The sequence below is a fragment of the Amphiura filiformis genome, chromosome 5 (genome assembly GCF_039555335.1).
Source record: "Amphiura filiformis chromosome 5, Afil_fr2py, whole genome shotgun sequence".
In the NCBI taxonomy this organism is placed as follows: domain Eukaryota; kingdom Metazoa; phylum Echinodermata; class Ophiuroidea; order Amphilepidida; family Amphiuridae; genus Amphiura; species Amphiura filiformis.
Genome location: NC_092632.1, coordinates 44539079 through 44551725, shown reverse-complemented (window position 1 = coordinate 44551725; position 12647 = coordinate 44539079). Strand labels below are relative to the sequence as shown.

Sequence of the window (12647 nt, the reverse complement as noted above, 5' to 3'; positions counted from 1 at the left end):
TACCAATGAAATTCTTGTTGACTTTTTCTCAACAGACTTGAGCCAACAAGTGTATCCTCGCAAGCAGCAGACTATTATCCGTCAAGTCCTCCCAGTACTATGGTATCTCCTAGGCAACATGACCGGGAGCGGTGTAACAGCCGGTGGTAGCGGTAGTATACGTGGTGCTACAGGCATCCTAGCATCTACACTATATGAACTCATGGGAGATGATTTAATACAGCATGCATCCACACTACCACCAAGGCATAAGAATTTGCTTCAAGAACTCATCAATACCAAATCATGACGTTTGACAACTTCTTAAGCAGGTAGGAGCAGGCTCTAGAAACAAGTTTGGATTCGGTGTTGGATCCTGCTGGGCAGGATCATAGTGGTAGTGATAACTACAGGTTAAGACTTCAAGAACTGTAAGATCGGTCTGTAGTCAAGATCAACATCTATTTCTGGAATTAACAAGAAGTGTAGTTACATCAAGTGCACTGGATTGTGAGTGCAGTTACATCATGTGCATGGTATTGTTAGTGTAGTTACATCATGTGCACTGTATTGTGTGAAGAGAATCAGGAGATTGTCGGAGCAAGCGTCAAAAATAATGAAGCGATTGGAGCAATGTACGAATGAATTTGATTCAGAGAATCTGATGATGATATCGTGCAGCCGGCATTATGAGCCACTACGGTTACCAAATATGTGACAATGCAAATAAATAAGAGATTTGTGCAATTCAGGTAGCGATATTCAAGAGGTAGCCAGGTGGTACTGTTTTAGATTGTAAGATCAGATGTATCAAAGTAATATGCACAGGAACTGAAAAAGATGGTTTGAACAATGCAGTATTAGCAACAATAACAGGTGTGTCGATGAGCGTGGTAGTCTGATCATCGGTAGGCAGTCACATCTTGTAGCATTTAGTTGCAACATCAAATGTGTCATCAAACAGGCAGGACGACCATGTATGTGTTGTAGAAGAGGGAACTTCATGAGTGAGGAAAGTTCAATGCAGAATTTCAAAGTCTGTGCTAAAATTTTTTGTTCAGTGGTATTGTCCATAACTCATGTTGTATGATACTGGAGCACTATAGCATCCATATTCTTGAATAGCTGTAAAGAGAATGCACAGGAAATGGGTGACAATGTAAATCTGTAATGATACAGATTTGCTGAGCTAGCTACAACCATTTTGACACGATATCAATCTGCTGGGAATGTAAGCAAACAATTTTGGCACAGACTTCCAAATATAAGAAAAAAAATATACTGTCAGGGTAAACTGTTTTGAATATTTGGCAAACATAGAAGTGATATATTCTTATACAGAACTGACTGCTAACGTGGTTTTACCCAGTATACGAATAATTTGCATGATGTTTCTGGATGACATAACGTGTATCATCCTTCTGAAGTACTTGTTAAGCGAGTACTAAGTAGCCAGTATCAGTCAACAATAACTGTTCTCTTTGGCTTTTTAGCTAATAGTTAATGTTGTACACATGTTATACAGTATTAATAAATAGATAGTATTTGAAGTACTTGAAATGATTATAAAGCATGTATTATTTTATTGGCATGCATTGTTACCTTGAAAATGAAATGAACCACCTTAGATTGTTGTAATTGCTTTAAAATGATAAAAAATTATGATGAATTTTGAGAATGAAGCATAGGAATTGATTGGACACAAAGCATGTTTTTATATGCATATAGACATTTCAGCAGATACGCACTTATGTAGCACCTGTATTCATTCAATTTCTGGTGGTATCTCAGAGATACAGAGGAGAGAGAGGTGATTTGTAAGCTTGTTGTTTGAGCTGATTCTGATTTATAAAACAATTGAATTGGTCTCCATTCCATTGATTTCAATGTTTAAAGGTGGGTAGCCCTATGTTTTTTGATAAGATGATTTCTAACTCTTATTGAAGCCTGTTACCATAACTATCTGATTCCAATATTGTTCTCATCAGATGCCAAAATCTAAATTTTGGTGGGGTAGGTGGGAGGATGAGGCTGTTAATCAGGCCACCCATCTTTAAAATAACCAATGCATTAGCAGAATGCAAGAGCACTGCATGCAGTGTTGTATTTCATTATCACTTTATTGATGTTTTGCATTCTTCCAATCATATTCAAATGTTCGGAAGTTATTATTGGGTCTGAACATAAGATATAGGCAAAAAGAGAGGAGAAAAAGCAATAAAAAATGAAAGAAAATGGACATATAAAAGGTTCATAACTTTGCAACCAAGTATTCAAGAGACCTTGGGATTCAACATAAATAAGTATAGGTACTGAGCAAAAATAGTAATGGTAGAAACTCATTTTTCAACATTTCTGACTTCGGCCTGAATGGATCAGGTCAGGTATCTTGGATAGGTATAAGATTTAAGAATTAAGAAATTCATAACTAATAAAAGAAATTTAAAAGATGTTCAGTCTTGGAAAATGTTCAAATTTAAACTTTCCAAGATGTACAGTAAATTAGATATGATTTAAAAAAAAGCCTTATGGATTAGAATCGGAAGCAACAAACTTGCCTTTTTATCTCCTCTGTTTACTCTACCATAATATCCAAAAAGTGATAATTCATAAAAGCATGTAAAGATAACCTACAATATGTCAAATTATTTATTGTAAACATCAGATTGTATTTTTTTGTATCCATATTGCATGTATGCAAGCATTGTTACTATAGGTGTAAACATTATATTATTTTGTGCTACTATGTAATAAAGCAAGAGTTGATGTGTATTTTTGTTACTTTTATTAAGTTGTATATTGAACAAAAAAGTATTGGTTTGCTGTGTACTTATATCGCTATAGTTTAATGCTACCATATGTGTTGTGATCAAGTAAAGGGAGGCTTTGTTGACAAAATAAGCTTTAACTTTTCATTTATATTTTTAAGGTAAAAAGCTGCAAAAGTAAAAGTTAATTTGTGTCAAAAAATTCATTAAAACATTGTAATCATAAAGTAAAGGGTATGAAAGAGTAGCCAGCAAAATGTTTCTCAAAATAATAAATTTTGATTTTGAAAAGATTTTAATATTTTTGCCTCAAGTTTTGGACATCCACATCAAATGTTGCATCTCGTTTAGTGAAGAATTAAGCTGGTTTCATACTTTCTGCTGCTTGCCGCTAAACAGCGTGACGCTTCATCAATCATCATGCCGCTTGTACTTGCAAGTGGAGCAGCATGCTGCTGCCGCTGCGGCATGACTATGAAAGCTAATGTTGCCGCTCAGCACCGTCAAAATTCATTTCCTGTTCTCATACTCGGTGTTGACTTGAATTCAACTCTTGGCAATGCTACTGCTTGGGCAAAGTGGTGGAGTGATCAATATATATCGGCTTGCCGCTGGTCACCGCTAGCGTTTCTGGTGCGACTGCGCAGTGAAGCAAAATCGTCGTCAGAGAGGCAAAGCGGTAGGAAAATATGAAACCAGAATTAATCAAAATTGCAGTTCTGATCTATGTGATCATTTTCGTTAAGAGAATAGAATAAAAAATGTTTTGTTTGTTTTTCTCTTCTTCTTTCATTATCTAAAAATCAGTTAATTACAAATCTATGGAGACTCATTTTTCTTGATCTCATCACATAATGGTAAATATATTGCCAAATTTGGCTTGCTTTAATTATCCATACTTGGTCATTTGATAACTGTGGAAGTAATGAAGTAACGTCGGTATTGTTTACCTTATTTGCTTGTACTCTGTGTACTTATTGTAAATTGACTACTCACCTTGAACACTTGGAAATCCAATTTCTTGTGGATAAATATGAAAAAGTGGCCCAAATATTACTTACCAAATTGAAGATTGACCTAAAAGGTGCTCTGTCGTAAAACCATTGAAGGAAACTGGTAGCCTACTACTTGTTGTATTTTTACATTGATATAAGCTTGCATATCTTTCTGTGTATTTGTTTGCAGAATTTGTTGTTTTTACCTCAGTAACTATTATGTTTTTGTTTTTGAAATGAAATTCAAATGTATGGGTTAGGTAGTTTGCTTCCAAAGTGGAGTCAAAATTGTTTTTGAAAAAGAAATTGAATAGATTGCTGAGACCCGTATTCAATTTTAACTACTATAAATCAGTTGCAACAAAATATTCTGTCTCTCTGATATGATTTTGGTACCAGTATTTTCCTAGGCATCCACCTTGATAATCTGCAATCGTTGGTACTAGCACAATATTTTTCGCTACCTTGTTCTCTTATAACAAAGTCCGTCCAGCGGAAATGAAGAGAAGTTAATAATTTTTTGTAGTTGAAATATAAATTCTGGTGGAAAAGGTTACAATTTTAATTTTAAACCCCCCAAAATACTTATAAAATATTTTAACTGAAATTAAATTTTGATTTTCAGAAAATATTACAATGATCTGCTCTTGTAAGGCTAACAGCAACTTGTTGTCATTTGAAAAACAGTTCATGATAGTGTACCCCATTATTTCTGTAGTAAAAAAGTATACCCAGTACTTAAAAAACTACCAAAATACATTTTTGTACTTCATCAGTTTTCAGTACTTCAAACTCATGTCACAAGATAATCTTGTCAGTAACTATATACAGTGTACTTTACAATGACAATGTGTATAATACTTTTTACTAACCATATAGGACAACTAAGTAACACTTTAGTATTTTCTAGTAAGGTGGTGTACTTTTTCCAGAAATGTCCTTAAGAAGTAATTTCAAAGAGGGCCCACAGATTATTGTCTTGTTATATGTTACAATTTATTTTTCTTGTGTAAGTGGGGGTGAAAATTAGCTTCATTTGCTTTCCATCAGTCTGCTGCAAAATCTTGAACTCGTATCTGAAACTTTGACAGCCTGTTGAAATACAACAACATAGCAGGAAGTATTAAGAAGAAAATATATGACACGATCTGGTCCATGGGGGCCAAAGGCAGCAAATTTGAAATTGAGATAAAAGCAAAAATATGGAGTAAAAAACAAAATTAAGAAAATAACTTTAGAACCAAGTATTTTAGACCTTTGGTGTTTTCAGTTTATGATAGCCTAATAAGGTAATGATAATAGTAACTCAATTTCCAAAAATGCCTCCTTTGACCTCCATGGACCAGATTGTGTCGCATATTATTGTACATCAGAACATCTGCTCCTTAGGCATAGATTACAATCAATTCATATTGATGCTTCTAAATGTTTCCTATCAAGCAACATTTGCAGTCAAATGGGAAGTGGGCAAGCAAGTATTTGTGTTAATTTTCACCCGTACATATATGTATTGTGTAAGCTGCTATGTTATGTTGTTCATGTTTTTACATTCCTGTGTGTGACCAATGGTGTTATTACCATTATTGTGCAATTTGTTATAATTTATAAGTGTATTTAAACCACAGAAATACAGAAGGAGAATCAGGATTTATTGCTATCCTTTAATAATCGGCCTAGGGGAATAATTTGGGTTTTTTGGCAATAGAGCATTTGGAACTAATCACTGCTTGTGTGCCCACTTCCACAATTTGAAATACTTCATGGCACGACACACTGATTGTGTTGAAGGAGCGACACAAACGTGCATTTATTACCAAATTTGATGCAGACACGTTTCTGTTTGTATCTGTGTGCTGTCATGAAGGACCCAAATTCCCCATAGCTGACTGTGCCACTCATATACAGGGTAGGGTGGTATCCATAGTTTCCTTCACTTTTTCTGTGATTTCAACAGAACCTAGCAATGGGCTATTCCACTTGAAATCCATACACCCCAATGGAAGACATGACCTTAATCTCCCACACAGGGAGTGTGAATTACAAATGGGGCTACCTGAATTGGTGACTCCCATTTAAAATCTACATCCCCTGTGTGGGAGATTTTAAAGGTCATTTCTTCCATAGGGGTGTATGGATTTCAATACCAATAGCTCAATGAAAAAGAATTGCTTAAAAGTGAGCTGGTTAAAATTATTCAGGGTTCAGTTGAAAACTTGCCATGAATGTTAGGTATTGCTGAAACTTCTGATTTCAAGAAAAACATTGGTATTATGTTCAGTTACTAAGTTAAGTCATCGCTAAGAATACGCTTGAAATTTTGTAATACCAATCTAATTGGTAATCAGTTTTGTGTCAGGCTAGTTGGTGTGCTCAAACGATTTTCCATTGAAAAAAAGTTACAAGTGACTAGATGGTTGTACTAGTATTTTTTGCATAGCAGAGCCATGCTGTTCATTGCGCAACAGATGTACGCAACATCATCTTAACATCATTATAACATTCTCCTTGCCCAATTGCTGACTCGGTTTTTGTGTTCTTATATTTTGAATAATACATTGTACTCAAGAGTGATCACTGATGAATATGAATTAGTCAGTGTGTACTTTTTCTCATCACTCACACCTTGCTCATCTAGTATAAACACTGCTTATGTTTAACCACAAAATCATATGTGAATACGGGACTGATTTGACAAAGATTTGCCTTTATCTATCACATCCATCTATCTGAAAAGTGAAGATGGACAAAAGTTTGTGTTGGTTAGGTGCTAATGAGGGATCACAGATCTTTGTGGAATCGAGCCATGGGGCCAAATTCTCATGACAATATCTTAAGTTTTATCACCCATAGCTCTGCTTGGCCATTGTAAAACCATGCAGCTATGACCACAACCACCTAGAGATGTGGTTAGTTGCATCAACCTCGGAGGTAGCAGAAGTTCTTAAATCCCATGTAAATCTGACACCTCAGTAGCCGTCATTATCTTTTCTTTAGTATTCGCATGTGGCCTTGTTCACAGGTATACAGTATGGTTCCACACATCAGCAACACAGCCATGCATGGGGTTGCTTACAGTATGGTTCTACAGAACAGCAACACAGCCATGCTGGATAGCTATGCATGCCCTCTAAGATACAACTTGGGATATTGTTACAAGAATCTGGCCCCAGCTGTAGTTTGTTACAGCTGATTGATATTTGACCACATAATTGAGAACCTTTATTTAATATATTGCTTGCTGTTATGATCTATACTCGATTTATGTAGATCTTTTTCTTGTGTATGAACTTTTAAGCTACTATGTGCTTTTTGTGATTTTTTTACAAAGTATAAAAAGAGAAATATTTTATTGTAGATAGGGCTGTACCATGCAACAGGCTTCAATTAGCACTTTGTTAGAAATCACTTCTCAGGCAACAAATTCTCATAAAACAACATAATTAACAAAACAATCAAACATAATACATAATATTTTGACCTCACTGCGCAAAGGAAAGCGAGAACAGTATAGAGATAGCTGAATATCATTCTTATCTTTAGAATACCAGTATTGTATTTGTAGCTGAATAAAGTACATAATGAATTAATAAATTGTAAGCCACAATTCTTAGGACATGCACACTCAAACAAGCATTTCAATATGACGTAGTCACATGTCTGTGATTGGATAACTTTTCATACAGTACCATGTATTCAAATGCTTGTTTGTTGAAAGTCTTAAAGTTTGTGGCTTTCTTTTTTAATGATAATTTATTACATGAAATAATATATATTTGTCTCTTTCCCACCTTGTTGCCTTGTATATACTTCTGTACATAAAATATATATAAAAAAATACTATATTGTCATCTGAGCTGCACAGCTTTTGTAATACATTAAACAAACAAGAAAGCAAGAGTTTTGCTTTTTTACTTCTGTAATAAGAGACAGCGTATGAATGTCATGTTTTGAAGTTTTTCAGAAATGCACACGAGTAGAATTTTTAGAGGTGGTGGATGTATCACTATATGAAAGTATGAATGGATGTTGGTCTAAATGTTTTAATTCATTAAATTTTACCAGAAGTGAAAATTTCTTTTTGATAAATACAGTGTCTGTGATTTGTTGATCCAATGAGAATTAAGACGTCTGGCAAAGGCCCGTCATTATGTTATTCTACACATTCCAAGCTCATGGAACATTTGTCGAGTTGTAACAATACTAACTTTTAGTAAAATTCAATGCATTGATATGAATGCAGTTCTAAAGATGTAATTAGTGCATCTGATTGTTCTTGGGTTAGGATTGTATGTGTAGCTATCTGATGTAACACAGCCATGTACAAGTGGCAGGTGGTCATTTGTAGTGAGAGACAGGTTCCAAAGTGGCTTCTAAGCCAGGTTCCAAAGTGGCTTTTAAGCCCACATGGCTGTATTTATTAGAAAAGGCTAGTGAGTAATGTAAATACCTGCTCCGCACTCAACACAAAAGTTGGTAACATGCAATTTTTTAAGTATTTCAAAGACCCCCTTTGCAATGATTTTTCATCAAATTTACCCCCCTTTTTCATGCAAAATCAAGGACAAAATTTGTCCAAAAAAACCCCAATTTGGTGGTTTTCAATAACTAGAATTTCAATTACCCCTTTACAATGACACTCAATATTGACATAAAATTACCAGATTTTCCCAAAGTACCCCTTTTATCCGAATTTTGCGGACAGTGCGAATTAAATACCCCTATTTTGTCGATTTTGCGGTCCGTGCAACAGGTAAAAAAAGAGTACCCATTTTGGCAACACGCATGGTTACCAACCTTTATGTTAATGGGGGGGGGGGGTACTTCTTAAGTGCATATTTTTACTGGATACATCCAGAGGTAATAAATTTACAACCATAAATTCCATTTAGCATTGTACAAGAACTATCAGTTTTTATTGTGTATTTGAAAACCTGATTTTTTTAAAAAGATATCATGAAAGAAAAGTCTCATCCATGGACCTCACAGGTATCTATTTAAAGAAATTTAATTTTGAATAACATCAGGATCACAATGTTGGGTTCCATTTTTGTGTATTTTAAGTAGGTTGCTCAGCCCTGTTTTCAACTTGAGTTGAATTAGCATACAGAATTGTTTTAGAGTAAGAAATGGAAAACACTTTACGCCCAATCAAGATGTTTAAGTTTTGTCTAAAGATATTCTTGTATAAAAAGCCAGTTTTCAATAAAATGATTGCCTGAAGTTTAAAATGACATAATATCCATTGCATGAACTTTATTTATTTTTTGATTGATTGATACCCATGTGCTCTGTGCACATGCTGTAATATTTTGTGCTGTTGTTGAATACTTTGATTCAAGCCAAAGCAGTGTATCACTGATTGTATAGAAAATGTATATTAATTCACAATCTCATTGATGAGTGTTTAATTCTCAATGATATATTTGTAAAGTATTTTATGACAGATTGCCTTTGGAACTTGGTGTGTGTATAATGAGAAATAAACTTATACAAAGGAATAATTCTTGTCCGTTATTGCTTTTTTATTTTTTTCACAAATTTGTAGCTTCCTCGTAAAAATATAGTTAATCTTTTTAAAGTTCAAAAATGGCTGCACCATATGGACCTAATTGGCACCCTGAGAACTTTATTAACTTGTATTTTGTTCAAATGCCCCCCTTCCTTTTTACTTGGACATGAAATTGGGTCAAATCACAGGAAAATACGCTGGATGTCTTAAGGCCAAGTAAATAAAAAACATTTTTTATTTTGCAATCTTTCTGTCATAACTTTTTGTAAAGATACTATAGAAGTTGCAACTTCTTCTTATAAGCCTTTAAAATATTATTAGAAGCATTTCTGAAGTACTTTGTGATGACCAGAGGGGTTGACATCTCAAAATAAAAAGAGCCTCTTCATGTTTTTCAGCTTCTAATCTTTACACATCTTTTTAATAGGGCAATTTAGGGCATTTTTTCCAATAAAAATAACAAGCCCCTCTTCCTCCAAAACCTGGACGAGAGACTGGTTTTATTTTTTACTTTGCCCAAGTTAATTTTTTATTTCTTCTGTGGTCGAGGTACGCGCAATCACATAGAATTGGCAAGGTCTCCTTCCCTTCTACGCGCAGAGCGATCAATGGGTCAACCGTCTTGTTGCCAAGACCGTTGATCAACCAATCGGTGTGGTTGTTTATCGCCTGTGTATTTTATGCACAGCCGAAATATGAAAATAACTTTAACTGCAACATTTATTCGTCAATATCTACCTATTTTCTTTGCATTTGAAAGTTGCAACACGCTAAATAGTAAGCTCCACGTTAAAATGACTTAAGCACAAATGTGTACATCCATATCAAAAGGATGCACTTGTCGGCTGCTACGTGTATCTCTTTTCACATAATAACCAGGAATATATACCAGACTCATCTCAAGTGGAGGTCACTTCAAATCATCCCCAAAGTCCCATGGTTTAGGAATATACATAAACCATGTGACTTGAGGATGTTTTGAAGTGACCTCCACTTGAGAAGTCTTGCATTTAGTCCCAGCTATTATGTAAAATGAGAAGCATGTAGCAGCTGACAAGTGCATCGTTTTGATATGGATGTACACAAATTAGACTGAATATGTTACTTTTGGCTAATTTATCTTTCCTCAAATCCAATGGCTTGTTGAAAATTGCCTCTTCCCCCAAAAGTTGAATATTGTTTATTTTAGGCTTTCACAGTAAATTACTGTTAAAGCTCCATAGCTTAATAAAAAAAATGGAGTTGTTTAGCTCCTAGCCCATACAAACAACACTTAACACATCAAGTAAAGCAATTTGACAAGTTTATTTTATTGCATTCTTCCTGCATATAGTACAAAATATAAAAATATATTTTTAACAATTTTAATTACTGGATAAAAGTCCTAATTTACTGGCATCCAAACATTTCACAGAACTTAAAACAGATGAAATCACAAACCTAAATGCAATAATTATTCTTAAAATCCATGTGTACAACATAATGCTGTAAGGATCATCATATGACCACTTCACCAAGTTGGCAGAGCTCCACAACAAAATGGGATGTGCACATTACTCATTACTGCCTGGCAAAGAACAATGACAACCACCAACCTTCATTGTAATGTCATTATATGCCGTGAGACATTTTCGAGAGAATAAAATCATGTTCAATTCGCCGGCAGATCCGCCATGAGCTGTTGTGGCTTGTGGTGGTGAACTCAACGACATGTAATCGTGGGTGCACGTTGGTTCGAATCCGAACGGTTCTGATTTTTTTCTCTCCTTTATTATAATGCCAGTTTGTCTGAGCTTCATTTCTTTAATTATATCAATAATGAATAGACTTTGTTCAGGGTTTCAATGTTTTGTCAGTGTCATTCCCGCTTCCACTGCATGCAGCGACAATAAAGTCACAACAGCAACATACACACAAAACATTGAACCATATCAGTGTTAGAAATATGGCTCAAAAACTTACTTACAAGCCCTAACTTTTAATCCCAGTTTGTAATCTCAGGTTTTTTAATTCCTTTATTTATTCACTAATGTGAATGGCACTGCTGCCACTGACAGTGCTTGACATAAAGTCATATGTTTGAATAATTAGAAAGTAATACTTTGAGCTTTAAAAAGTTACCGCCACAACAAGACTGCTAATCAGGAAAGTTACCAGCCCGGCCAAAACGTTACAGGCCAATAGCCGGCGGAGCGGCGTTATTTGGAACGCCGAACCGTATACTGGTACAATGAAGCACAGTCATTTCTATCACACACAAATAAAATAATCACAAATTCTCCACAGGAAATGAACACTATGTTGACATACAATTATTGGAAGAACAGCAAAGTGGCTGAATAAAAACAAACGCACACACACCCCGTTTCGGGGTGTTTGTGTAGGGGGTGTGGTTGTGCACTGATGAGATACCGATTTGTGGCTGACAAGTGACAACACACTAAACTCTCAGTCAATATTAGTTATTATATACCTCATCTGATTGGTTAAAAGCATGGGCATAATTTTGACTATGCCCGCAAAAGTAACTATTCCCCGGGCATAGTTCTGCATGTGTTTTGTTCCCAGCGTAACATGATATTACTCACATGTTAATGTTTTCGAGCGCTATAATTACATACACAGAAATCGTAGATTGCAATCTGTGCCGTTCGCATTGAAACTATAAATTTCTCTTCCCAAAATCAATGCTTTTAACCAAACAGATGTCAAGAATCTTAAGACTTAGTATATAAAACAAATATTGACTGCTTTTTTTGGGGGGGCATGGTTAAAATTATAGGACCAAGGTGATCTCAAAACCATGACCATGCCCGAGGCGTATTTTAACCATGCCCCTCATAGCAGTCAATATTTTTATACTAAACACAGCCAAAATAAAAATTCTCCACTAGTTCCATCCCCATTTAATCAGAGTCTGATGAGTTTATGGCAAAATAATTCATATAATAATTTTCTATACACTCTCCGTCGAAGGTTGATACCAAATTTGATATCAAAAGTTTAATCATCGTGAGCATAAGAACCGTTGTTTGGAAATTCGTGCAATTTTAAAAATGACATAGGGAATTGTACCACATAGCGGAGCTAGCGCGGCCAAGAATTACGTCACCTGAATAGGCTGCCAGGTTAAAGATTTACCCATGCATGTCAAGATGCAAATCAAATACCCCGCTCTTTCAATTGTGCGCAGGCAAGTGTAAAATGATTCCTGTACGGGTTGCTTCAGGCCACATAATAAGCTGATACCACGCATTGGCCTTTGCGTGGTCAATTCGTATTTTGTCATTTTTAAAATTGCACGAATTTCCTAACAACGGCTCCTATGCTCACGATGAATAAGCGTTTGATATCAAATTTGGTATCAACCTTCAACGAAAAGTGCATAGAAAATTA

General features: G+C 35.2%; 1 protein-coding gene across 1 annotated transcript in view; it reads left to right on the top strand.

Moving 5' to 3' along the window:
• Nucleotides 1-1625, top strand: part of LOC140152224 (TOG array regulator of axonemal microtubules protein 1-like) — a 102305-nt gene extending 100680 nt beyond the window's left edge. The window contains exon 22 of the mRNA XM_072174526.1: nucleotides 36-1625. Coding sequence (XP_072030627.1) covers nucleotides 36-289 — 254 coding nt within the window. The 3' untranslated portion in view covers nucleotides 290-1625. The remainder of the gene's footprint in view (nucleotides 1-35) is intronic.
• Nucleotides 1626-12647: the final 11022 nt, after the last annotated feature.